Here is a 26,377-nt window from a genome sequence, read left to right as displayed (position 1 = left end):
TGACAGTGACATGTCAGTGATACCATGCTGCCAATCACATCTCTGCTCTGTCCCTGTCCATCGTTCCTACAATGATCGGCTGTTATAGTAAAGATAACGGATTAAACCTAAGACATGGTGACACTAAGTAAGGGTGCACACTCCTGCAACATCAACCTATGGACTGTGATTCACCTCATCTTAGTCTGTTGATGTCACACCTAAATAGTACTAACAATGTAATAGTGTCCCTGAATGTTCCTGATGTAGTCTGGCTAAGTCTCTATTTCCTGGACATTCATCCCTGTCTGGTTGACAGCTATGCCTAACATATCTCTCAACCTCCTACAGTAAGAACTCAGGACAAATATATATTTAATGGAGTGACAATGGCTCAAACCCAGTGACCGACTATACATATTGGCCATACAAAGTAAGAATGCAATTAGTGTAACAGCACTGTAGCATAAGTGTTGTCTGAGGGGTCTGATGGGTGACAGTTACATTCTGTATCAGTTTTCTGACAGCAACCATCAATGAATGGACAAGAATTTGTCAGACATGCACAGGTTTGTGCAAGACAGACCACAGCTATGAGGAAAACATGATGGTATTCTGCAAACATCTGCATAGTTGAGATGTATGATGCCAACAAGGAACATATACGGCAGCAGGTTTGCATTGCTGTCTGTCATTGTGGCACACTGGTGTGGCTGGACTGTCCCCATATAGTTGTTGGAATAGCACACTGCTATTTCTCCGACAGTGGCCGTGTCACATATTAGTGGGGATTTGCCTGTAGGGGACACATCACAGTACACTGCAGTGATGGCTGTAGAGACATACAGCAGAATGTGTCCCAGCACACAGTGGCATTACCCAGTATTGCTACCATCTTAGTGATAGCCACACATGTAATGTTTTGCCAAACTGTGGTGGATGACATGTGAGGCAGCAGTGGATAGTGCAGGTCATTATGGGTGTGAAGGGGGGGTGTACATAGTGGACATCTGCGTATCTGGTAATGTAATGTGTTCCCCTCTTGTTGTCTTGCAGGGATGATGTACCAATGAAGACAGTCTCTGTTTTCATCTGCAGAAAATGATGCTATACTGGATGCCCTCAGACTCAACAATCACATCCTGTTGTCAAAAGGTTGCCACAATCATGAATAGTGGACAGCAGTGTGGTCTGACCTTGTGAGGGTTATTAAAGATATTGGCCAACAGGACAGGAACTATGAGCAAGTTCAACACCGGGCCACAGACATGATCAATCCTGCATGTCAAAGGGCAGCTGCTGTTGCCAGGGATCATGCTGCTACTGGTGGAGGGCCTGCAACAGAACAACCACTCTCAGCCACAGTGGAATTCCTGGCAAACCTAGGATCAGCCCATAGCTTCCAGCCAAACATCATTCCATACATCCTGGAGGAGGGTGCTATAGCATCCACATCAGAGGAGCATCCAAGTAAGCCGACTGTGTTCACCTGTATAATACATTTGCAGTCATTGTGGCAGGCTCTGCAGACCAGTACATGGATGTCAGGTCTATCTGCTTTTGGGGGGGGGGGGGTTGACTTTTCACCACAGTTGTGCACACATGCTCAGAATGTCAGCAATATAGCCAGTACCACATTAGCTACTGTACTTGTGGATATACGCATATATTACCTTGTAACACTGCAACATTTGGTATTGCTGACTATACCTCTCCCTCACTTTTTCACAGGTGCATCAGATATGGCCAGATTTCGTGGTCTTGTACCTGGTAAGTGTTGTACTGTTGTTTTGCCAGATCAGATATACCCTAAGAATGTTGAGGGCTGCCATTTTGCCTTTTGCACAAGTGTTCTGCTTAGCTAGAGTAGAATAATTGCACATTCCATTTCAGTGCAGTTAACTGCAGTGCATAGCCTAAGCAATGACAGGTGTGTGTGTTAACATGTTTGCACTTATAGTTATGAGCAACTACACAGCCTGCTAAACATGTGGCAATTACTCCGCAATGCCCATTCAAACACAATAGGGAAAAGGTATATACCTGAGGCAGTGACACTACAACTGACATATCATTGTCAAGATAGGAGTACTGGGTTTTCTGTGACGTTCTGTCACATACACTGTCATATTGCATACCTCATAGGTGTATTGAACTAGCAACATTATGTGGATGTAGGTGACATGCATGTTATACAGGGCCTGGGTTGTCTGTGTATGTTGTTGTGGGTGTGTGTGTGTTGTGCATGGGATCAGAGATGAGGAGATGTGAGACATGTAATGCAGTTGTGGATCCTCAACCATAAGAGCCTGTGTGGATTACCATACATAATAGTGCAGGTGGTAATGTACTGCTTTTGTCTTGCTTCTCACAGGAGAACAGGGGGGTTGAAGTCTGTTCTAATCACAAGCTGATGTCAGTGTCTTATCAGACTCCGATAATGATGGTGGCCATAGTGAGGCACAGCTGGGATTGTTGGTGTCTGAATCTGTCCCAGAGGTTGACATCCCACTTCTGCTCCCATTGACCCCACACACAGTCAATATGCTCCCACATACCCAGTCACCAGAGGCCACAGATATTGGACAGTCAGAGGGCGGTGACATAGTACAGGACAGTGTGAGAACTATGGTGTCAGTGAGCATAGGCACTGCCCATAACCAGAGAGCTGGCAAGGACCACACAGGCAGATTGACAGGGGTTCTTGAAGAAGGACTGCTGCCCATCCACTTCCTGTTGTAGGTGTCACATTACGGGTCAGTCAATGCATGTTTTGGGCTGTCATGGAGGCACAGGCATGAGCCTAACACAACACACGATGGATGCTTACGGTTACGGATGCAGCACAGTCTGACATCCGTGACTGCCTCCACTGCATCAGTGACACTGTGGAATGTTTCATTGATGTATTGGACAGACAGTGGGCTCAGACAGTGTGTGTTTTTGAGTGCACATTGTCTCTGCTTTTGGAGCTGAGCATCAGACACATGGACAGAGGCGAATAACACCATCTGCTGGTAGTTAACGTGGCCGTGCAGACTCACATTCCTATAGTGGCAGCACCTCCAGCACTACAGAGGGAGGTGTGCTGTCCACACTACAATATGGCAGGCCATGGGCATGTGATCCTGTGTAGTCCTGTGGGGGACACAGGCCCAGCAGACAGCAGTCACCATCAGGTAGTAGCACAGCATCCCCAAGTTACTCAATGAGAAGCCAGTTCCTGTGTTCATAACTGAAGATGGTGTACTGTCCACTCTACCATGTACGGTCCACAGCTGTCCACCATAAGCATGTGTAGGGCTAGTACTTAGCTTGACTGTGTACATGCACACACTCCAACACCAATGTCACATGCAAGTCACCTACAGACACACACACACACACACACACACACACACACACACACACACACACACACACACACACACACACACACACATGCACACACACACAGCATGTCTCCATGGCCCATGTCACCAGCATAGCCTAGGCTTCCGGCACCCCCACACCACACCCTGTGCATGTGATGATACCTGTGCCACATCTCTGCCATCCATGCCATTAATGTGCGGACCTGCATATCTGTGTGTGATGCACAAGGTGACTATATAACTTTATATATGTTTATGTAGTGCAGTAGTTGTATGCAATGGCAGTTGTTGTGGACCATGACAGGTACTGTATGCTGGCATGTATCAGGACTACACATCAAATGTTGTGTATCTTTGCTGCCTGATGGTACACTGGTGGTAGTGTTACAGAATGACAAGTGTGTCATGGAGCTGTGTATGTTGTTGTCCCAGGAGTCTGAGCAGTGCAACTATGGACACATGTTGTAAATACAGTGTCACAGGATGGCAAGGAAGAGCAGCAGAGATAGGACATCAACAAGGTATGCCAGTACATCTGCTTGGCTCCCTAGGTGTATATATATGTAGAACATTATGTCAGGGGCAATGGGGACAGTCAGAGTCATCATGCTTTCATACCCTGTGACACACTCTACTACACTTGATACATGTCACCTGGGTAGTCTGCATGTACAACTGTAGATGGTGGCAGACATCAATTATGCTTATGTAGAAGAGGGCAATTTATGGCCAGCGTCTAGTCACAGGGTCATAAAATGCATAACCAATGCACAGGGGTAGGCCACATGGGCATGTCTGTAGTGCTGTCAGGGGACATATTTGCATGCAAACACACACACACACACACACAAACACACACACACACACACACACACACACACACACACACACACACACACACACACACACATACACACACACACACACAAACGTTGGATGCTTTGAGATTAGAACCCCCTACCTATCTAATATTACACACTATAGCTCGCAGAACTTATCTCATATACCACTCTGTTTACTAGACACTGCACTGTCAGCCAGTGCTCTTAAGGTGGATGACATCAGCAGGCCTTGTAATGGAGGCCAGTGTTGTGGCCAGCAGGTAGCCAGTGGGCATAAAATGCATAACCATTGCACAGAGATTTCCCATAGGGGCTTGTCTGATGTGCTGCATGGGGATATGTTTACACACACACACACACACACACACACACAGACTCACACACACACATGTTGAATGCTGTGAGACTAGAACCCCTCCCTATCTCTATCTGGTATTTTACACTATAGCTCGCAGTACTTATCACATGTATCACACTGTTTATCTGGTACTGCACTGTCAGCCAGTGCTCTTAAGGTGGATGACATCAGCAGGCCTTGTAGAGGAGGGAATTTAGAGGCCAGCAGCCAGTCACAAGGCCATAAAATGCATACCATTGCATGGAGACAAGCCATATGGGCATGTTCATAGTGCTAAACAGTAAAGATGTGGTTTAAGTGCCCAAAATGAAACTTGTAATCCAAAATTAGAGAAGTTTCTCTACAAGAATAAAAAGAATATCAAGAGATTACTATGCCATAAAGATGGCTTTAAACGTGGTGAATCACTATGAAATCGCAAGGGTACTTTTAAATGTTGCAGATGTAAAGCTTGTCCTTACTTAGATACTAGTAATACTTTCCTCCACCCAGTATCTGGACGTAACTTTCATTTCAATGTTTATGCTGATTGTACTACTAGCCACATTATCTATTTGGCTACCTGTCGCAAGTGCCAAGCTTTTTATCTTGGAAAAACTGACCAACGACTGAAAGATCGTATTCTACGACATGTCAGAGACATTGATCAGAAAGTTCCACATAATGCCTTAGCAGCACACGTATTGGTCCATCCAACGCATAATTTCTTGTTTAAAGCCGTGGAAGTGGTCACCCAAAACATCAGGGAAGGAGATGTCCACAACAGGACAGAATTAAGAGAGATCTTTTGGATCAATAATTTTAGAGCCAATCAACCCCCAGGTCTTAATACAATAGTACCTCTCAGACCTGTTCTAAAATCTAGAAGAAACCTACCAAATATTAATACATGATTCTAGCATTTTAACATTGACCTACATTGTAGGAGACACATCTCCACTTTGAACATTTATTTTTGTCCTGTGCCTTTAAGAACACTAAAGACAATCAGCTACCAGCTCTTGATTGTGTTTCCTTTATAAACAGGAAGAGCTAACCACACTTTTATATGATCTGAAGAAGGCATCTGCCGAAAGCGCTCATTGTTTGGACAAATTTCATCTTTTCAGCTTTTCACGCTCCAGTGAAGTATATGCTTTTGTCAGCTTTGCTTACAAAGCAGCTATCAACTGTGTTATTAACTGTGTTTTAACAACTTGAAGCCTAAGTTGTGGATGTTAATCACTAGGCTATTTATTTCAGTGAAGTTTGCATTTTGTCAGCTTCTCTTTTTAAGCTTTCAATTGAGTTTTAACAGCCTGAAGTTTGAAGCTGTGGATGACAACTGCTTGGATACTCAACTACTTTCAGTTCATTATATTCTAGTGAAGTTTACATCCTGTCAGCTTCACTTTTTAAAGCAATTAATAAATTGTATTTTAACAGTCTAAAGCCTGAAGCTGTGGATGATACCCAAGGTCTTTTTTCTTTGTAATCCAAAATTAGGCACCGGAGACCAGCAGTTCCAACATACAAGTAATTTAATGTTCAAACACAGCAAAAGGAACACACATCCACAAATAACATAAACACTGATAAAAACACTTCCCCTTACGTTTTAATCTCATAGAACTTCAAGACTACTATGTTCCTAAAATTTACATATCAGCTTAACAATAGTGAGTTAAATTACCTTGATGTTAACACTCAAAGGGTGGACAATGATTTCAAATATAAAATACATAGAAAACAGACATTCTCGAATTCTTATCTTCAGTATGCAAATGCCCATCCCCCCACACCAAAAAAGAGGGGTAATACAAGATCAACTGGTCTGGGCTAGCAGAACAACATCTGATGACCAGGATTTTAAAAGAGAATGTGATTTTATAGTAGAAATGTTCAAAGCCAGGGGTACCCTCCAACACTTTTGAATGATGTATTAACAGATGTCATGGATGGTAGAGAGTCTAGGTTTTCCCCTATTTTGGGTAAAAATCACCCCAGTGATCATGCAAGCCCAGGTACCAGGATAGAAAGGGTGCACTACCAATCTGCTTTGACTATCACATATGATGGTGAAACCAATTTGGTCAAACAAGTTATAGATAAGGAGTGGAAAAAATTTGCAGCCTTATCAGATTTAAATTGTATATCTGATAAGCCACTTAAATGTGTGGACAAAAAAGGATGAAATATCAAATTATAACAAGTTTGAAACTCTCATTAGTAACAAAAAAGGTACACAAATGTGGAAGTTGTACCCAATGTAAGTTGATACGGACTGGGGACATGTTATATTTAAAATATAGAAACAAGTATATAACTACTAGAGGGTATGCAAATTGTAATACCACAGGTGTGGTATATATTATTTTGTGTGGGGCATGTGACTCCTTCTACGTGAGTAAGATGGAAAGAAGGTTAAAACAAAGAATGCATGAACACCTTTATGATTTAAGGAAGAAAAATGATAATAACGCACCTGTACAAACATCTTCAAGCATGTCCAAAAGTAGAATATCAATTTTTCATGATAGAACTGGTCCCCATAGACCCCAGGGGTGGGCCATGGAAGACCAGACTCGAATACAGGGAACTATATTGGCAATTAGTCCTGGATGCTTGTAACAATTCAGTACTTAATGATATGATGTCTGTAAAACCTGTACTCAAGCTCAAGTCTGCAAAATTGTGATATTTTCGCATTTTTACCTATATTCATGTTATTTTATCCTGGTTTATTTATTTAAGTGAATTCTTGATTTTATATAAATTTTCATGTGTTTTATTATCGTCCACCAGATGGTGCGGGACTAGTATTCTATATTATTTCAAATTATTTTATGCCATTGCATTTTCAATACTTTTAAACAATATATTTAACAAGCATTATTTATTTGAATTTATTAATTAATACATTGTACATTTTAAGATGAATATATTTTTATATGAACAGTTTTAATATGAATACTTAAATGTATTTTATTCAACATTTCAAGACTGTCACATGCAGTTTAGAATCCATTCTTTCTGTATCTTGGTATCTAATTGAATCATTGATTTTATTGGTCTATTCAAACAGGAACAGTTATTTAACTAGGTAACTATGATGTATTTGCCCATCTGATGAAGCTCTATGAGACGAAAATGTAAGGGGAAGTGTTTTTATCAGCATTTATGTTATTTGTGGATGTGTGTTTCTTTTGCTGTATTTGAGCATTAAATTACTTGTGTGGTGGAACTGCTGGTCTCTGATGCCTAATTTTGGATTACTAGTTACGTTTTGGGCACTTTCACCACATCTTTGCTGTTTAATAGTTTTTGGTTTTGTGGTTATGGATTCACCGGCTGGCTCCAATGCTTCTGTTAATGAAAACAGACCTAAATGGACTGAACTGGGTGAGCTGCGTAAGCTCATTGGACAACTGACAAAACTGGTGGGGCTTTTGATGCCCATTAGCCAATCTATGGCTACTCTAGCAGCAGGGGTTTCTCTATCTGGTAACCAGGAAGGATTACAATGTTCAGCTTCGAAGGAAGGAATGGAGGGCAGAAATGCTACTACAAGGACTGTAAATTTGAACTCACAAACTTTTCAACGACCATAATCAAGCTTGGATGGCTTTCCCAGTATTACATTAGCCTCTAACCACAAGAAGGGTCTTTTACAAGTGAACACACATCCAAACCATGGACTGAGTGAAAGAGAAACACGTTCCAACAGTTCAAACCAACAAGGTACTAAAATACATTTTAGAGACATTTTAAACTTTAAAATTGATTTTAGTGCACAAAAGCAAGTTGCTACTAACAATGATACTTATGCTACTATGCTTTTTAAACTTGATAATTTATTGTGCAAATATAAAGCCTGGGAAACTGACAATGCTTATCTTAAACACTGCCTGCATTTAAAAATTGTTCCTAAAGGTTTATGGGTATGCAAGTATCCTAATAATGTAAAAGAAAGTTCTCAGTTTCACCAGGACCTCATTATGGCTTTTGATAGATGTGGGGCAGACATAATGAGAGCCATTATCAAAAATAATGAGCTAGAAATGGAAAATGTTTTTAATCAGATTGAGAGTGTTAACACCAGTATTGTTAGTGATTTACTGTTCAGTATAGACACTGAAAAGGCAAAGTATTTTGATATTGCGAATGGTATTGAGTTAAAATGCAAGAAAATACAGGATAGAAAACTTATGAAAATTGACAGAGACACTAATGAACATGCTAGCATGACACATTACCCTAAACCAAAACTCTTTAGGGTCAACAGCAACTTATATGGGGATGAAAACAATAGAAGATGGGCATATACAGAGAATATTAATCACGATGACCAAGAAAATTTAAACTTACAGGACCCCTCAGAATTTCCACCTCCAAGGAGGTCTGAGAAGTTGAGACAGAAGGGTCCTGTGAACTACAAGTATGGGAACCAAGTACAGAAAGGTCGGGGACCACAGGAATGAACATATTGGAGACAGATTCTCAAGATGAAATTACAGAAGATGGTTTCTTATTTAGCTACAATGGTTTTAACATATTTAACTACACCAGCAATGTTATCACCTAAGGGCATTTTAATTTATTTTTGAAAGGATTCACTTTTATCCCCAGGGTAAAAAACAATTTGGTGAATTTATTAGTTGATTTTAAATTATTTATTAGACAAAAAATATAGAATTATTTTTAATGGGCAGGAGAAAAAGAATATTCACAATAAACTAGTGAAGAAAAGCGCTTTCAACCCCCCACTGCACCCCTAGCTTAGAAATTTTGAACTGGTGGTGGAAAAAGAATTAAGGGAAATGTTGAAATACAATAGAGTGACCCCAAATGTAACTACTGAGGAAAAAAATATTCTATATGATTTTAAGGAAAACAAAAACCTTAGAACCATGAAACCTGACAAGGGTGGAGGGGTTGTTTTAATGGATCATATCAGCTATGAAAGCAAAATGTTTGACTTGCTCAGTGATGTAGAGACATACACTACAGTTTCCTTGAACGAAGTCAACATCGCATATAAAAAGATTTCCATGTGTCTAGATGATCTAGTGATAGAGGAGCTCATAGACATTGAAACTTATAACTTTTTAAATGTCAACAAGCCTAGAGTACCCTCTATCTGTGGCATACCCAAGGTCCACAAAAGTGCTAATGACCCAGCGCTTAGGCCTATTGTCTCTGCGGAAGGATCAATAACTGCACCTTTGGCAAAATATATAGATTATAATCTAAAAAACACAGTTTTCAAAAATGAGAACATCCTCAAGGATTCATGGGATTTTTTAAGATGCATAAGCAATGAACAACAATCCAACACTAGTACTTTCATTACACTTGATGTAGTGCATTTGTTCACGTGTATTCCACATGATGTGGGGCTTGCTTACTTTGAGGAATTCATGGCCAATTGTGCAGATATTCCCTTTGGTGTATTTCACAGTTGTCTAATTTTAATGGACTTAGTCCTTAAGAATAATTGTATTTTCTTTCAGTGCGAATACTATAAACAATTGAAGGGTGTAGCAATGGTGGCACACTGTGCCCCATACCTATGCCAATATTATTGTCCTATATTGGGAAAACAAATATGTGTTCAATTTTGAATTTAAGCAATATTGGAACCTGTATGGGCGCTTTTCAGATGACATCTGCATTTTTTGGACTGGTACTGATAATCATTTTTTCGAATTCCTTGAATACATTTCTAAGACTACTAAGTTCCTAAAATTTGCATATCAGCTTAACAATAGTGAGTTAAATTACCTTGATGTTAACATTCAAAGAGTGGCCAATGGTCTCAAATCTAAAATACATAGAAAGCAGAAATTCTCAAATTCTTATCTTCACTATGTGAGTGCTCAAGCCCACACCAAAAAAGCGGGGTAATAAAAGGTCAACTGGTCCAGGCTAGCAGAATAACATCTGATGACCAAGACTTTAAAAGAGAATGTGATTTTATAGTAGAAATGTTCAAAGCCAGGGGGTACCCTCCAACACTTTTGAATGATGTATTAACAGATGTCATGGATGGTAGAGAGTCTAGGTTTTCCCCTATTTTGGGTAAAAATCACCCCAGTGATCATGCAAGCCCAGGTACCAGGATAGAAAGGGTGTCTTACCAATCTGCTTTGACTATCACATATGATGGTGAAACCAATTTGGTCAAACAAGTTATAGACAAGGAGTAGAAAAATTTGCAGCCTTAGCAGTATATTAATATATTTGATAAGCACTTACATGTGTGTGCAAAATAGGATGAAATATCAAAAATATTTTGGAAGGAGGTTCCCATTATAACAATTTTGGAACTCTCATTAGTAACAAAAAAGGTACACACAAATGTGGAAGTTGCACCCAATGTAAGTACATACGGACTGAGGACATGTTATATTTAAAATGTAGAAATAAATATATAACTACTAGAGGGTATGCAAATTGTAATACCACAGGTGTGGTATATACTGTTTTGTGTGGGGCATGTGACTCCTTCTATGTGGGTAAGATGGAAAGGAGGTTAAAACAAAGAATGTATGAACACCTTTATGATTTAAGGAAGAAAAATGATAATAACACCCTGTACAAACATCTTCAGGCATGTCCAAAAGCAGGGTATCAATTTTTCATGATAGAAGTGGTCCCTATAGACCCCAGAATACAGGGAACTATATTGGCAATTAGTCATGGATGCTTGTAACAATTCAGGACTTAATGATATGGTGTCTTTAAAACCTGTACTCAAGCTCAGGTCTGCAAAATTGTGATATTTTTGCATTTTTACATATATTCATGTTATTTTATCCTGGTTTATTTAAGTGAATTATTGATTGTGTATACATTTTCATGTGTTTTATTATTTGTCCGCCAGATGGTGCTAGACTAGTATTCTATATTATTTTAAGTTATTTTATGCCATTGCATTTTAAATACTTTTAAACAATATATTTAACACGCATTATTTATTTGAATGTATTAATTAATACATTGTACATTTTAATATGAATATATTTTTATACAAACAGTTGTAATATGCATATTTAAATGCATTTTATTCAACATTTCAAGACTGTCACATGCAGTTTAGAATCCACTCTTTCTGTATCTTGGTAACTAATTGAATAATTGATTTCATTGGTCTGTTCAAACAGGAAAAGTTATTTAACTACGTAACTATGATGTATTTGCCCATCTGATGAAGTTCTATGAAACAAAAACATAAGGGGAAGTGTTTTTATCAGCGTTTATGTTATTTGTGGATGTGTGTTCCTTTTGCTGTGCTTGAACATTAAATTACTTGTGTGTTGGAACTGCTGGTCTCTGGTGCCTAATTTTGGATTACTATGTTCATAGTGCTGTGAGGGGATATTTTGGTACACACACACACACACACACACACACACACACACACACACACACACACACACACACACACACACACACACACACACGCACACACACACACACACACACACACACACACACACACACACACACACACACACACACACACACACACACACACACACACACACACACACACACACACACACACACACACACACACACACACACACACACACACACACACACACACACACACACACACACAGTTGGAGGATGTGAGATTATAACTTCTGCCTATCTAGTATTACACATTACAGCTCACAGTACATATCACATGCACCACAGGTCATGTCTGTTGTACATGTTGCTGCAGGCACAGTACTTGTGGAGTATGCAAAGTGGCCTTGTATTAGCATGTGTGGCCTGCAGAGTGATATTGCTTGGTACTGTTATTGTATCTAGTGTCCTAGGGGTGGGATACCTGGTAATATCCTTGCTATGTGTGTACAATTATCAGTCTGGCCATATGTGGCTGTTTGCAGTTTGATAGGCAGACATGTGTCCAGGGACAATATGGCCTTTCCACGGACAGCATTGCACCCATTTTACATTACACCACCTGCGTACCTATGCCTGTCTGCAGGGTAACAGCCCACAGGCTCAGGGGTTTGTGGGTGAGTGGATTATGTACTGTTGTGACCTTGGCCTGTTGCCATCAGACAGGTATTGTGATGTGTATGTGCAGATAACCCCAGCATTCAGGGGTATGTGGGAACATTTGTACATCTCTGCCCATATCTATATCAATGGTGTATAACAGGATAGTCTCCTTAAATGTAGTTGTGTGTGTCAGTAATGTACATGTGTTCTGCAGAAGTATTTGGGGAGTCTATATACTGATGGTCTGTGGGACTACCACCATATATGTACCTCACATGCAAGTGATGTTGGATCCTGCCAGGCTTGAACCATTAACACCATCACACATGCTACTGTCCCTGGCCCACTGAGCCAGACTGGCCATCAGACAGAAAGGTTTCCTCCCTCATGCTATCAACATGATAGGGGAATTTTCTGGTCTGCTGATATATCATTGCAGACTTACTGTTACAGCAGTTGTATGGCAACACTGATGTGTTTGGGGTGGGAGATGACAAGCCTATGCTCTGTTGGCACAGACAGTCATGCGACTGTCCTGTGACCCCACTGTTTGGCATCTCCTTGAACTACTGTTGTGGAGTTTCCAGCCATGTGGCCTAGTGGGTAATATGGGGCACATACTAGTGAACACAGTACTTGTTGTCCTAAGAGTCTTGTTAGATCTGTGCAAGTAGCCCTGTATCCCAGTATACATTTCTGCCTGTAGCCGAGTAGCACACTACATATAGCCCACTATATTCCCTTGCATACATGCTTTAGATCCATACATATGCTACCATATTATAATACCCCTTACAAGTAGTGTACAGGAGAGTGACTTACCTTGCGAATGCAGTAGTTGACAGACCTGTAGTTTGGGGTTGCCTCTGTCTGATACAAGCAGTCCACAGCCAAATACATGGTGAATTACAGGTTGTGTGGCCTGGCTGGCATCATTTTACTGATATATGTGCGAGTCGGAGTGCGGTGTCAGTCCCTAGGGCCCTAGGTTGTCAGTGTATGTGCTATGCTTTGTCTCTTGGCCAAAGCCACGGCATATTTGGTGTGCCTAAGTCTGTCTACAGGGACAGCCTCAGGGGGTTCCTCCTCTGAGTCCCCCCCTGAGGGTGAGGCTGTGGTGACTTAGGCACTGTTGGGGGGCTGTGTATTCCTTCCCTTTGCCGATCATGTGGCAGCTGTTTCCACAGGATCATATTGTGTACCATGGCACATACTGTGAACTTCTGTGGATATGTGGCTGGAGAATACTGCAAGGCTCCACCAGATATATCAAGGCACTAGAATCATGACTTCAACAGCCTAAACACATGCTCTGTGATCTTCCTGGTTTGTGTGTGTGCCTCGTTATGGTGTTCTTCAGTGTGTGTGTGTGTGTGTGTGTGTGTGCATTTCTGATGGGTGTCATCACCCATGGTTCCAATGCGTAGCCAGCGTCTCCAACTAAATGGCCATGTGGAATGTCCCCCCCTAGCAAACATCTGGTACAGCTGTGATTCATGCCAGATATGGGAGCTGAGGTAACTGCCAGGGCTGCCAGCATACACATTCATGATAAAACCCTGGGCATTGCACATGGTGTGGCAGTTGATGCAGTGATACCCCTTGGTGTTGATGTAGATTCTATCCTCTTCAGTGGGTGGTACCTTGATATGTACATGAGTGCAATCTATGGTACCCGATATCTCAAGGTAGTGTGCTACATGGTGGAAGAGTCACATACTGCTGGCCATCTCTTCAGGGGTGTGGTGAAGATAAATGTTCTCACTGGAATATGGTAGCAAGGTATCCAGGAACTGATGGAGTACTCTAGAAACAGATGCCTGTGTGACGCCCATCATGTCCCCAGTTGGTCTTTGGAAAGTACCTATAGCTAGTATCCTAAGGACTACACATACCTTTGTTTCCACTAGGATGGGTTAACCTCTGTTAGCTCTGGGTCCGAGTTGAGGGCAGCAAAGCTCACTGAGTTGTTGTAGTATGTTCCTGTCCACCCTGAACAGCTCAACAATCTCCAGCTCATGTAGCTCCTGCTAGGTTACCCTGGACGTGAACACTGTTCCCCTTCTCAGTCTAGGCCTCTGGTCAGCAGCAGCAGCAGCTGCATTGACCTCAGCATCTAGCACATACAAATGTAGCAAACCTGCAGCAGCCCCTAGCATTCTCTAGGTTAAAATTCCCAAGTCTGTACTCCAATAATGCAGAGTATGGGGAAAAAATCAGATTGTAGGATGTATGCATACTATACAGTGCTCTGCTGTAGGTGTACTCTGTGTGACTGGCTAGCTACGATACACTCCACCTGCCAAGAAAATCATTAAGTGGTTTAATGGTTTTAGTTTAAGTGTAACAGGGTTCATCATTAATTAATACATCATTGGCTCTGTCAGCCAATTTTTTTTTGACAATGTTCCTTTGCTGAGCACTGCGGGGAGCCACAATGAGGAGACATGCCCCCATGGAAGGCATGCTCAGCACAACTGTGTGCCACCCAAACGTGTTCAAACATCATCAAACCCACTGAAACATATGCCCTGAAGGTAAGCAAAGTTGAGCAGTCACCAGAACCCCCCCCGCCTTGCTGAGCATAGCGGTGCACAGCACAAACAGGCGCCGCTAAACTCCAATGTGCTTACAAGTTTGCAGACATACCCCCTTTTGATGTCAGCTACCTCTTTTGTGGGCAACAACCCAGTTCTGTGCCTACATGGATGGGATTTGTGGACACAGATTACCATTTCTGCTATAGCGTAACCCCAGCTCATTTGCATACAGATCTATGCACAGTACCTGGTAACTGCACAGATTCAGGCACTGCCTTGTTAGCAACCACAGCAGTCCTACATTGTACATACTTCACACAGGGTCCTGTAATGCAATACTGTTAGATACTCACAAATTCTGCTTTTTTACAATATTGTTATATTTTTTTCCCATTTACATGAAGAAGGTTTGTGGTCTGCATTCTTGTGGGAGGAGAGGTTAGATTCTATCCTTCTGAGCTGGGAATTTCTGGTTAAAGGCTTACTGTGCCTGCTCATTTGAACTGTTTTTCTGATACTGGTGCACCTTGACTGCTGTAGCATAGACTAGATTTAGGCCTGCTGAATATAGCTTTGTTTGCATAAGTTGAGCACTATTCCAGGCCATCTTTTTTGGAGAAGGTTCCCCTGCACCTTATTGGCAGGAGTGTGCGGTTAGAACTTGTCAGATTGAAGACTGCGGAAACAGTGCTCAGTTTTGAGGTTTTTTTACTGGTTAATTGTGTAATTTGTTTAAACCAGTTTGCTTGTTTTCTATTGTTATTTGTGTGTATATATATATATATATATATATATATATATATATATATATATATATATACGTATACAAAATGCACTTTTTTCATCTGCTTTTCCTGTAATTGTGTTTCTTCCCACTTTATTACCTTATTTTGCTTGTGCTTCTTCTTAAAAGTACTCAGTTGTATTATTCTGCAGTTATTGCTGCTTGGTAGTAGCCTGATTCAATTGTAACTATTCTAAGCCTTTTGGTTTAAGCACTTGGGCTTCAAACCAGTTGTTTTACATTAAGAAGGTTTGTGGACTGCATTGTTGTGGCAGGACAGGTAGCTTACATCATTCTAAGTTGGGAATTGCTGATTGAAGGCTAAGTGTCTGTTATTCTAAAAGCACATTAGTTCTGGTTTAAGCACTTGGGCTTCAGACCAGTTATTTTACATTAAGAAGGTTTGTGGTTTGTAGTCTGCACTTTTGTGGGTGGAGAGGCTAGATTCTGCTCTTCTGAGCTGGGAATTTCTGGTTAAAGGCTTATTGTGCCTGCTTATTTGATCTGTTTCTTTCTGAAATTTGTGTGCCTTGCTTGCTGTAGCCCAGAAGTTAGTAGTTTATTGGCCATTTTGGACTAATTTCTATCTCTTTCTTTTCCCTGCTATAAAAACCACATTTGCGTAGTTTTGAGCTCCGGGCAGTGCCGGTTAGCTAGTGTTAAACTATTCCCGGCTCCACGAAGTCTGCTCTTCAATTTTTCCCTTGGAACTAGACAAACTTTCAACTTAAGCACTCAAATCATTCATTTTACAGCCCAGCACTTGCTCAAAACTCATAGCAAACACTAATTAACCCTAGCACTAGACCCCCTATACTGTCCAGAAGAACAAGGATCTCTATTCGTCCCTACCAGCTAATCAGTAAAACAGCTCACTTTACCTATTCAGGCATGTCCAAAGGGCAGTTTCAGGTGTACTCTCCAGTCCAACTGGTGAATCTGGGCATTTTGAGGCAATGCTACAACTGCCTCATGTATACAGACAACATTCTCCTCCTACCAGCAAACACTAATATATGCGAGAGATGCAATTATACAGTCAAACTGGAGGCAAAGCTCTCTCAACCCAAGACTGGAACTGACAGTCAAAAGGAGAAGGAAAATACTTGCAACACACCACCAGTCTCATATAGACCTATTAAACCAACACTGGCAAATGACACACATAAATACATGAAAACATACTCGGAGGCTCTAAATAAAAATCTGCAAAAGCAACAGAGACCTCCAAAGCAGACACCAAAGCAACTTCCACGCCCCATCACAAACCATGAAACACATACTTCACATAATCAGTGTGCCATGCAATCACAGCCCTTAAGGCAAAATAACATACCCAACACACTAGTAATAGGCGACTCTATAATCAGGCACACTGATGTCCCACTAACTAGGCTGGACTTGGAGAAGGTTACAATTAGCTGCCTGTCGGGCACCAGGATCCACCACATAACACAAGCACTCAGGTCACTCCAGAACAAGTACAAATACGACTCTGTCATTGTCCATGTTGGTGTGAATGACCTGAGACGTACCTCCATGGACTACATGAAAAGAGACATGGAAGAGCTCTCTGATCACATAGCCCAGGCCAGTATGACCCTGACCCTGAGTAGCATTCTGCCCTTACCAAGAATGATACCACAGTATAAAGAAAAAATGATCAATTTCAACAATTGGCTAAGTTTCTGGTGTCATTTAAAGGGGATCCATTATCTATCCACCTGGGATGACATGATAAGCCACATTGCTTCACAAGAGATGGCTTGCACATGTCACCCTTAGGCTTTTGAATACTGGCTAAGGCTTTAGCCGCCCCCATAGTGCTTTTTTTTAGGAAATGCTCAAAAGACAAACCCACCACCATAAATAGCGCAAGTAACCAAAAACTGAGGGTAATGCTACTCAATGCCAAAAGTCTAAACCTCGAAATGCACACACTTGAGGCACTCCTCAGTATGGAGAACATATATATCTCTGCAGTAATGGAAACATGGTTTAAGGCTCCAGAGAGCACCCCAGCACTACCAGGCTATAACTCATACCATACTTTTTGGCCACAGAACCCGGACTGAAACACAAAAGGTGGGGGTGTATCCATATTCATCAAGGATACCCACACCTCCAGGTTAGGTGCACAGCACAATGCCTCAGAGATCATCCATGTGCAACTAACAACAGGCAAAACTGCAATTCAAATTGTAGCTTACTACATATCACCCACCATGACCCAGGAACCCCATTCAGCATTTCTGGAGACACTGGAAAATATGAAGGTCCTACCAAATGCCCCAATATTGGGTGATTTCAATTACCCAAACATTAACTGGGAGAACTACTCAAGTACTAACTCCCTTGCCCAACACTTCCTAGAAATTATAAACTCGAATGCCTTGGATCATCTTGTCAACACCCCCACCAGAGGTGACAACATATTGGACCTGGTCATCACCAACATGGGCAACCGGTGTTCTACAAATCAGACCGTAGACTAATCACTCTGGATATCCACATTCCGCCCCCACCCCCAATCAAGGAAACCACCATGAAAAACTTTTCAAAAGCAAACTTTACATTACTTAAGACCGAGGTGGAAAGGTTCACAGCCCCCATGCTAAAGGACAATGCTGTCCAAGCTGCTTAATCCCTTACAAAGGCACTCTATGAGCACATGCAAGAATGCATGGATCATGCTATCCCAAGCAAAACCAAGACTCACTCCTCCAAGAAAAGGAAACCAGTCTGGTGGACCCCTGCCATAAACAAGCTATAAAATAGAAGGAGTAAACTAGTGTAGAAGAGAGTAAAATCCCAAGAAGGAAAGACATCCCTAATCAGTATCAGCGAGAAACTACGATCCCTCATAAAATCATCTAAGGCTAGCTTCGAAAGAAAAAATGCCAAGGACTCCAAAGATAACCACAAAGCGTTCTTTAGCTATGTCAAGAACCTAAGTGGAAACTCTCAAATCTGCTCTGAGTTAGTGCAGAATGGCACAAAATACACTGAATTGACTGATATTGCCAACATTTTGGCAGACAGGTTTAATGCAAACTTCACCCCTCTCTCACCCCCTAAAGAGCCCATAACCATACCAGAAAAATGTAGTGCCCTGGCAATCACTGACATACAGGTTAAAACAGCCCTATCCAAAGCCAAAAATACAGCTTCAATGGGACCAGACGGTGTCCAAAGCTGTGTCTTACATGAGCTCCAAAATGAACTAACCCCTCACCTAAACACACTGTTCATACTCAGCCTCTCTACATTCTATGTACCCATAGAGTGGCGCACAGCAACAGTTATCCCGCTCCACAAAGGTGGAGCCACAACGGACCCCGGGAACTATCGCCCTATAAGCCTGACTAGCCTGGTCTGCAAGGCTATGGAGCGCATCATCATCATGGAATTCATTAACAGAGACATCGGGAACCTTCAAACAATGGACCTTACCCAGTTTGGCTTTGTTAAGAGCAGATCATGCCTCCTAAACCAGGTGGACTTCTTTGAGATAGTTACCAAGTCTTTAGATGAGGGAAAGGAGGTCCACACAGCCTATCTAGACCTAGCAAAGGCTTTCGACAGAATTCCCCATTCTGGTATTATAGACAAGCTCATCAGCCTGAACATAAACCCCTACATCATGAGATGGGTTGCTTATTGGCTCACGGATAGAATGCACATGGTGAGAGTTGCAGGCTCTAGGTCCGAATCTAAACCAGTTACAAGTGGCGTCCCCCAGGGCTCAGTCCTGGGACCCCTCCTGTTCGGTCTATACTTTTCAGAGGTACAGACAAGCACAGGAGGACTATAGCTGACCAAGTTCGCAGATAACTGCAAACTGGGGGCCATAATTGACTCTCCAGCTGATACAGATATCCTCCAGAAGGGTCTCACTGAGATGGATACCTGGTGTCAAAATCATGGCCTCAAGCTAAATGCCAAAAAGTGCATAGTCATCCTTTTTGGAAAAAAACAAAGCACCCGTGAACTACCACATACGTGGTAGTCCCCTTAATACAGAAAATATAATAAGGGATCTGGGGACCCAAGTTGATAGTAATCTCTCCTTTGATAATCATATTGCCAAGGTGGTTAGAAAATCCTTCTATGTGACCCACCTAATCACAAAAGGGTTCGCATCTAGAAAAAAAGAGGTTATTGTGCCCCTCTACTCATCACTCATCAGACCCATCATAGAGTACAATACCCCATTAGGGATGTACCTTACAAGATACCTGCAACAGCTGGAAAGACCACAGAAGTACCTCACCAAGAGGATTACTGGCCTCAAACATATGCTCTATGCAGACTGACTGAAGACTGACTGAAGAAACTGACTGAAGAAACTGTACTTGGTCACATACCGCTTACTCAGAGGTGATCTCTGCCTGACATACAAGGCCATGTCCAACCCAGAATTAATGGACATGCTCCACCTAAAAAAAAAAAACAAATCCCTGAGAGCCACATACTCTAGGGATCTAAACCTCACCACAACGATAAATAGGACATGCTGGAGGGATAGATTCCTGTCCCAGAGACATCCCATGCTTTGGAACAGGATTCCAATCTACATTAGGCAGAGCCCCTCACTAACACTCTTCAAGATAAACCTTGATGAGTGGATGGGAAACAGAAAATTTACCCTTGGGATCACTGTAGTGGCTCTGCTGGACAGAGGCACAGGGAACTAATGGCTCTGCTGGACTGAGGGAGAGGGAACTAATCTTAGGGGGTGGCGAAAACCAACACATTCTGGCTAGGCTTATAGATGCCCTCAGGCAGATAGCCTAGTACTTACCTATGAATCTATAACGACATGTTTGAACATTTTGGCATGCCATGCAAACATACCCATTGTATCAAAAATATTATTTTACATTATTTTCCATACTGTTTTAGACACACAGTCTTTATTTTTCCACATATCTGTGTCATCTATAATATTTCTGCCACTGTAACTCCACTTTTACAGCCCCTGGCTTCATTTTAACTATCTGTACATGGAATATTTCTGTGTATATTATGGATGCCAACACGGGGTCTGCACAACTTCCTATCTGCTTGCTAGATTGCTCTAACTGCCTCATTTGCATGCATTTCACCTGCTTATGAAGTGATTTGCATGCCGTGGACACTTCCATGTTTGCACGCTTGTGCACGATCCTCAGCTCTGTTTATTGGATCGCACATCTACTTACGTCCATGTAAGCACTGTGCCACTATGTCTACATGGCAAATATGTCTGTGAAGGTTTTATTAAATTCCCTCTTATGTTTTAAGATCATTAAATATTTGTTACAGGTGACTTTTGTCTCTTGACCCCAAAACATGGTGATCTGTTCCCCCAAAACCATTCTATGTATGTATACTGATCTGAAACAGTTAGAAGATTAAAAGTAGTAAAAAAAAGTTATGACAAACCTTGCTGGTAATGAGACATAACAGCTTGGTCTTGACATACATCTGTTTTGAGTCGAAGGTAAAGATGCCTGACCATCAGTATGACTGTACCAATCCATGCTGGGAAAGAGATTAATGTTGTCAATATTTGCCCCTATTTTCTGGTTCTGTTCAGCAGAATTCGTAAATGCACCTATAAGTCAAGTAAATATTAATCTTACACTTGCATAACAAATTATAAAAAATAAAACTGATCTATTAACAATCTTTCAAAAACAGACTCAATAGTACATTTATTACAGTAATACAAGAACAAGTATCTAGACAATTACACAAAAACACAAATGGGAATGTTTGTATTTGATCTGGATATGGTGATGTTGCCAGAGTCCTAAAGCACAAGAATGATGCAGTGAATTAGTTACATTTATACAGTACATACTGACAACTTATCAGAGACAGAAGAAGTTAGTTTAATAACAATAGAGGAGGAACCAGCTGCTTTCCAACTTATTGTTCCCATTCTTTGGAAGTTAATTCTTCCTGCCTTTATCCGTCTACAGAACTGAGGTAGGGGAGAAGAACTGTGGCTGCTGTAATGACAGGAAAGAATAGTCTGTCTCAGATGTTGCAAGGTGGCGATATGCATCTAGACTTTGTCTGTCATTCTCATTACATTGCACATCCTTATATCATTATGAAATGGCTATTACAATATGAGGCATTACTGGTGCCCATTAAGTCACACCTTTCAAGGCACAGTTCCTGTCAAAGGAAAAATATACTTTAAAAATGATCAAAACACGGTAGGTTCAGGTTAAGGCATTTTAATCTTGCAGCAAGGAGACAAAAATGTGCTAAATAAGAGTTTGTCTAACTAGAATCAGGAAATACAGGTATTTTTATACATTTTCTAATAAGACATTGCCTACCAAGCTGACATAGTGAATCACAAGTCTTGTCATCATTACTTCACAGTCATTGTTTTTACAATATTCTGCTGGTACCATCAATTTTTGTGAGAAACTTCCTAAGAAAAACAACGTGGTCTTGGCTACCACCGGTTAGATATATGCAATGTTACCATTCAAGGTACTATGGCTAATTCGAGCACAAAGCAAGTATAGATTGCAGTTAATTTCTCTAACAGTCCTTTGTCTATGTTATCTCTAAACTTCTGCAGCTGCACATGTTCTCATACTTCGAACAGAGATGATTGTTTAAAATCACTACATTTACAGAATATAGCATTGTTCATTCATATTTCCTGACCTAGCAGATAATCACCTGCTTCTCAAGTACATTTCCAAAAGGCATAAACATGAATATTGCTGTGCTAGCAATTACTAGGTCAGAGGGCATCTTGCAAGTTTCAGAAACCACACTGCAGTTTCAAAAAGCATCTTTTCAGTCTCATATGAAACTCAACTGTATATAAAACAGTGCATATAAAATAGAATGAAAAACGTGTTAACTTATTTAGTTTCTAATTAGCATTAAGCATACACACATTAATACATATTTTTCTGACAGTTCCCCAGAGTGGAACGCCCCTTAAAATAAAAAGTCTTCCAAACTCAATTTATTAACTGTAACTATAGCAAGTTCCTGGTTACATCTGCAGCAAATGAGCTGCTTCATATAAGTAATAACACACTCTGCATATCACCCATGGCTTCCTAAATTAATGCAGGTTCTTCCCAGATGCCCTGTAGCAACTTGCACCCAATTAAGCCAACTGTTTGTTCAACCCTAGTTATGGCTTTGAACTAGATGATATCAAAGAGGTAGTCCAATCACTGCTAGCAGCTATTGTCTGACAGATTGTAAAAAAGATTCAGCCAAGCTAGAGTATTCACTGTGTAATACTTTAAAACCACCTGTAGTGGAGGCCCATGGGAAATATATGCAAATTACATTGTTAAGAGCTGTCTACTTGATAAAGCTGAGGTGGATTGAGTGTGGAGCTACATCACATAAACCAGTAGGTAATAGTTTCTCTCTGCATCCATTGCACCTCCCCTGAGTGATAAAACAAGAGAATATAAACCAAAGCCCCAAATAAACGTAAATGTTCCTACTTTCACCCTACATAAATTCTAAGAAATTTCCCCTTTGATCTCTCCATACTCCTTGCTACATGCTTCCCTACAACTTTATTTTCTATTCTCCTAAAACAAACCTAAGCTAGCAACCTCAGATTAAGCAAGCTCTCTCTCTTGACTCCAAGTATCTAAATATTGTAAATATCAAGTATCCTCAGATGCTTATTTTTCACACAGTTGAAACTTATTGCTCTGAATGTAAATACCTGTAAATTGTGTTATCTATTGTCTTTAATTGTGTTTATAATGTACAATTTAAGCATTTGCTGTTCCTAACTGTATGAATTTATATATGTATTTTACCTTTGCATTATGTAACCTTTCTGTATTTGTGTTGCTTATGGAGCTTTTCTCCCCGGGCCTCCACTGAAAATGGGAACATTCTGGCCCAGTGGACTTCCCCGGTAATCAAACTGAAAATAACTAAATAAATAAATAAATAAAGTGCCTGGATGACAGCCATGCCGGTATAGGCTGTCATCATAAAAGGGGGGGAGGGATTAAAAATTCAGCAACCAGCCAGATGAATGAGCGATATAGTGAAAGTGAAATTCCACAAGGTCAAGCAGATGGCCCTTGTTTTAATAAAATTTTACTTGAGTATCTGTTGCCTATTTTATTAAAATAATCTATACTCTGAAAGCACTTGCCTTAGTTAAAATGTCTTTTCTTCTGTAACCAAATTATCATTTCAGCAGAAGCTTTGGTTACGTGTTTGACTAAATGGTTGAGGATATATATTTTTGCATTTTACATTTGTTTAAATATGCTGGTTATAGTTGTGAAAAAACTGAGGGGCTGCCAGCCCAGCCAGATAGAATTTTATAAATAATTCTATGTCATTGTAAATATTAATATGATCCACAGGCTTGTGTAACAAATGTAAGAAAAATGTGTCATATTCTGAGCTTCAAAATGTAACCAAAGTGCACCCTGCTGGAAGAAAGCTGATGAGTAAAGCATTTTATGACTGGTTGATCAAAAGCTAAGAGACAAGATGTCTGGGCTAGGAAATTCTTTCTATTGTTCTAAGACAGAGATAATTACTAGGTTTTACAGGTAAAGTGTATTTTATTGCTGTGGCTTCCTGGCAGCATTACAAAAAGAAATGTTAAAAATTTTTTTTTTCAATAATAAATCTTTATTATTTTCAGTTGTTGATACAATAATACACTACACAAAATAAAATACAGCCATATCAAAAGTAAACCTATAATCACACTACTACACTATATATACATTATCTACATGAATGCTTCCAACAGATAACTAAAATCTTTATACATTAAGATAAAATTCTTGACAAGGTATTAAAAGATCTAGTATCAGTATATAGGTTATTGATAACGTTTCCAACTTTAATATATACACCCCGAGGACCAATATAATTTAATCATTATGCCAATACAATATTAAAGATTTTCTCCCAAATTTTTGGATTATTTATGTTTTTCTTGTGATCCTTAATTAATAATTTATGTGCTAAAATATGTTTTATTGCTACACTTTTAAAATTTTCCCATGAAGTCTGCACTGGATTCAACCAGTTTGTAGCTATGTATAACTTCATTAATAAAAAAATATTTGTAAGTATTATCAATTGGGATTTATCCAAGTCGATTCATGGATATGTAGAATCATAAATTCCCAGGAAAGTGTAGATTGTTGATAACCCATTTTTTGTAATTGAATTTTTAAAGAATTCCAAAGTTTAAATATACATTTACAGCTCCAGAACATGTGTAAAAGATCTGCCGTTTGATCAGTGCAATATGGACATTTAGGTGAATTTTTAGAGTCAAATTTATGTATTCTAAGGCAGTATAATAGGCATTATTAAAAATCATCAGTTGTAAATAACAATTTTTGGAGAGATACTGCTTTTAAGGTTAGGTTAATAGCTTTTAATATTTTATTGTCCTCAATCAATGGTATTTTCTCCTTCCAGTAATTTGCGAAGAGTATTTGATTCTTGTATTTCAATTCTTTTATTAAGTTGTATGTAGATGTTATATATTTAAAATCTTGCATCAGAGTTTGCCATAAACTTAAACATTTGGTCAAATCTTCTTCTTTAATTCCAAAGTCATTAAAATAATTTATGGAAAGATCCTTTAATTGTCGAATTATAATTAAATACGATTTAGGGAGGTTCATCTCTTTTAATATATCATGTACTGATATACCAATATAAGGGTATAGATCCAGTAAAGTTACATTAATTATTTGTGGAAATCTTTTAAGGTCTATCAATTGATTATTGATTTTCAGGTTCGGATTCTTATGAAAAGGTTGAAGAGTCATCATATATTGTAAAAGATCCAAAGATTGAAACAGATTTTGTACCGATATTATATATGTTCTAATGTGTTCTATCAAGGCATATAATTTAAAATTCTCTTTCTTTAAAAAGGGTAGTGCCTTAGAATTCATTCCCAACTTAACAACATGCTTATAGTTCAGAATTACCCAATTAGGTGACCATTTATAATTAGATATGTCATAATTAGCCACTCTTAGAATTCTATTAGAGTTTATTATTAAATAATATAACTCAAAGTTAGGTAAATCTAAACCTCCCTTAACCTTCGGAATCATCAATTTCTCATAAGCTATTCTGGTTTTCTTAGGCTCCCATACAAATTTAGCTAATTCTGTGTGAATTTGTTGAAAGAATTTCTTGGAAATTGAGACTTGAGACGCTCGAAAGATATATAACATTTTAGGGAGTACGTTCATTTTAATGATTGAGACTTTGGCCATTGTTGGTAATTTCAAATTATTCCATCTTTTTAGATCAGACAATATATGATTCCAGGTCAACTTAACGTTATTCATTAGGAAATCTGTATTATTTGTGGAAAAGACAATACCCAAATACTTTATTTTTTCTTCCGATTTTAGTTGACCTACAAGTGGTAAAAGCGAAAAGGGTTTAGGTGTTTTTAGAGGAAATAAATTACTTTTTCTAAGATTTATTTTATAATT

At 39.8% G+C, this 26,377-nt stretch overlaps 1 protein-coding gene across 1 annotated transcript in view; it reads right to left on the bottom strand.

Annotated features, from left to right (window-relative positions):
• Window positions 1–26,377, bottom strand: part of LOC122811733 (CAP-Gly domain-containing linker protein 4-like) — a 1,328,591-nt gene that overhangs the window by 1,022,629 nt on the left and 279,585 nt on the right. The window contains exon 6 of the mRNA XM_044083780.1: window positions 21,306–21,477. Coding sequence (XP_043939715.1) covers window positions 21,306–21,477 — 172 coding nt within the window. The remainder of the gene's footprint in view (window positions 1–21,305; window positions 21,478–26,377) is intronic.

This window comes from Protopterus annectens, chromosome 1.part1 (genome assembly GCF_019279795.1).
Source record: "Protopterus annectens isolate FY-2018-M chromosome 1.part1, PAN1.0, whole genome shotgun sequence".
Taxonomy (NCBI): Eukaryota; Metazoa; Chordata; order Ceratodontiformes; family Protopteridae; genus Protopterus; species Protopterus annectens.
The sequence above is the reverse complement of the archived record's forward strand: the minus strand, read 5'-3'. Positions and strand labels throughout refer to the sequence as shown.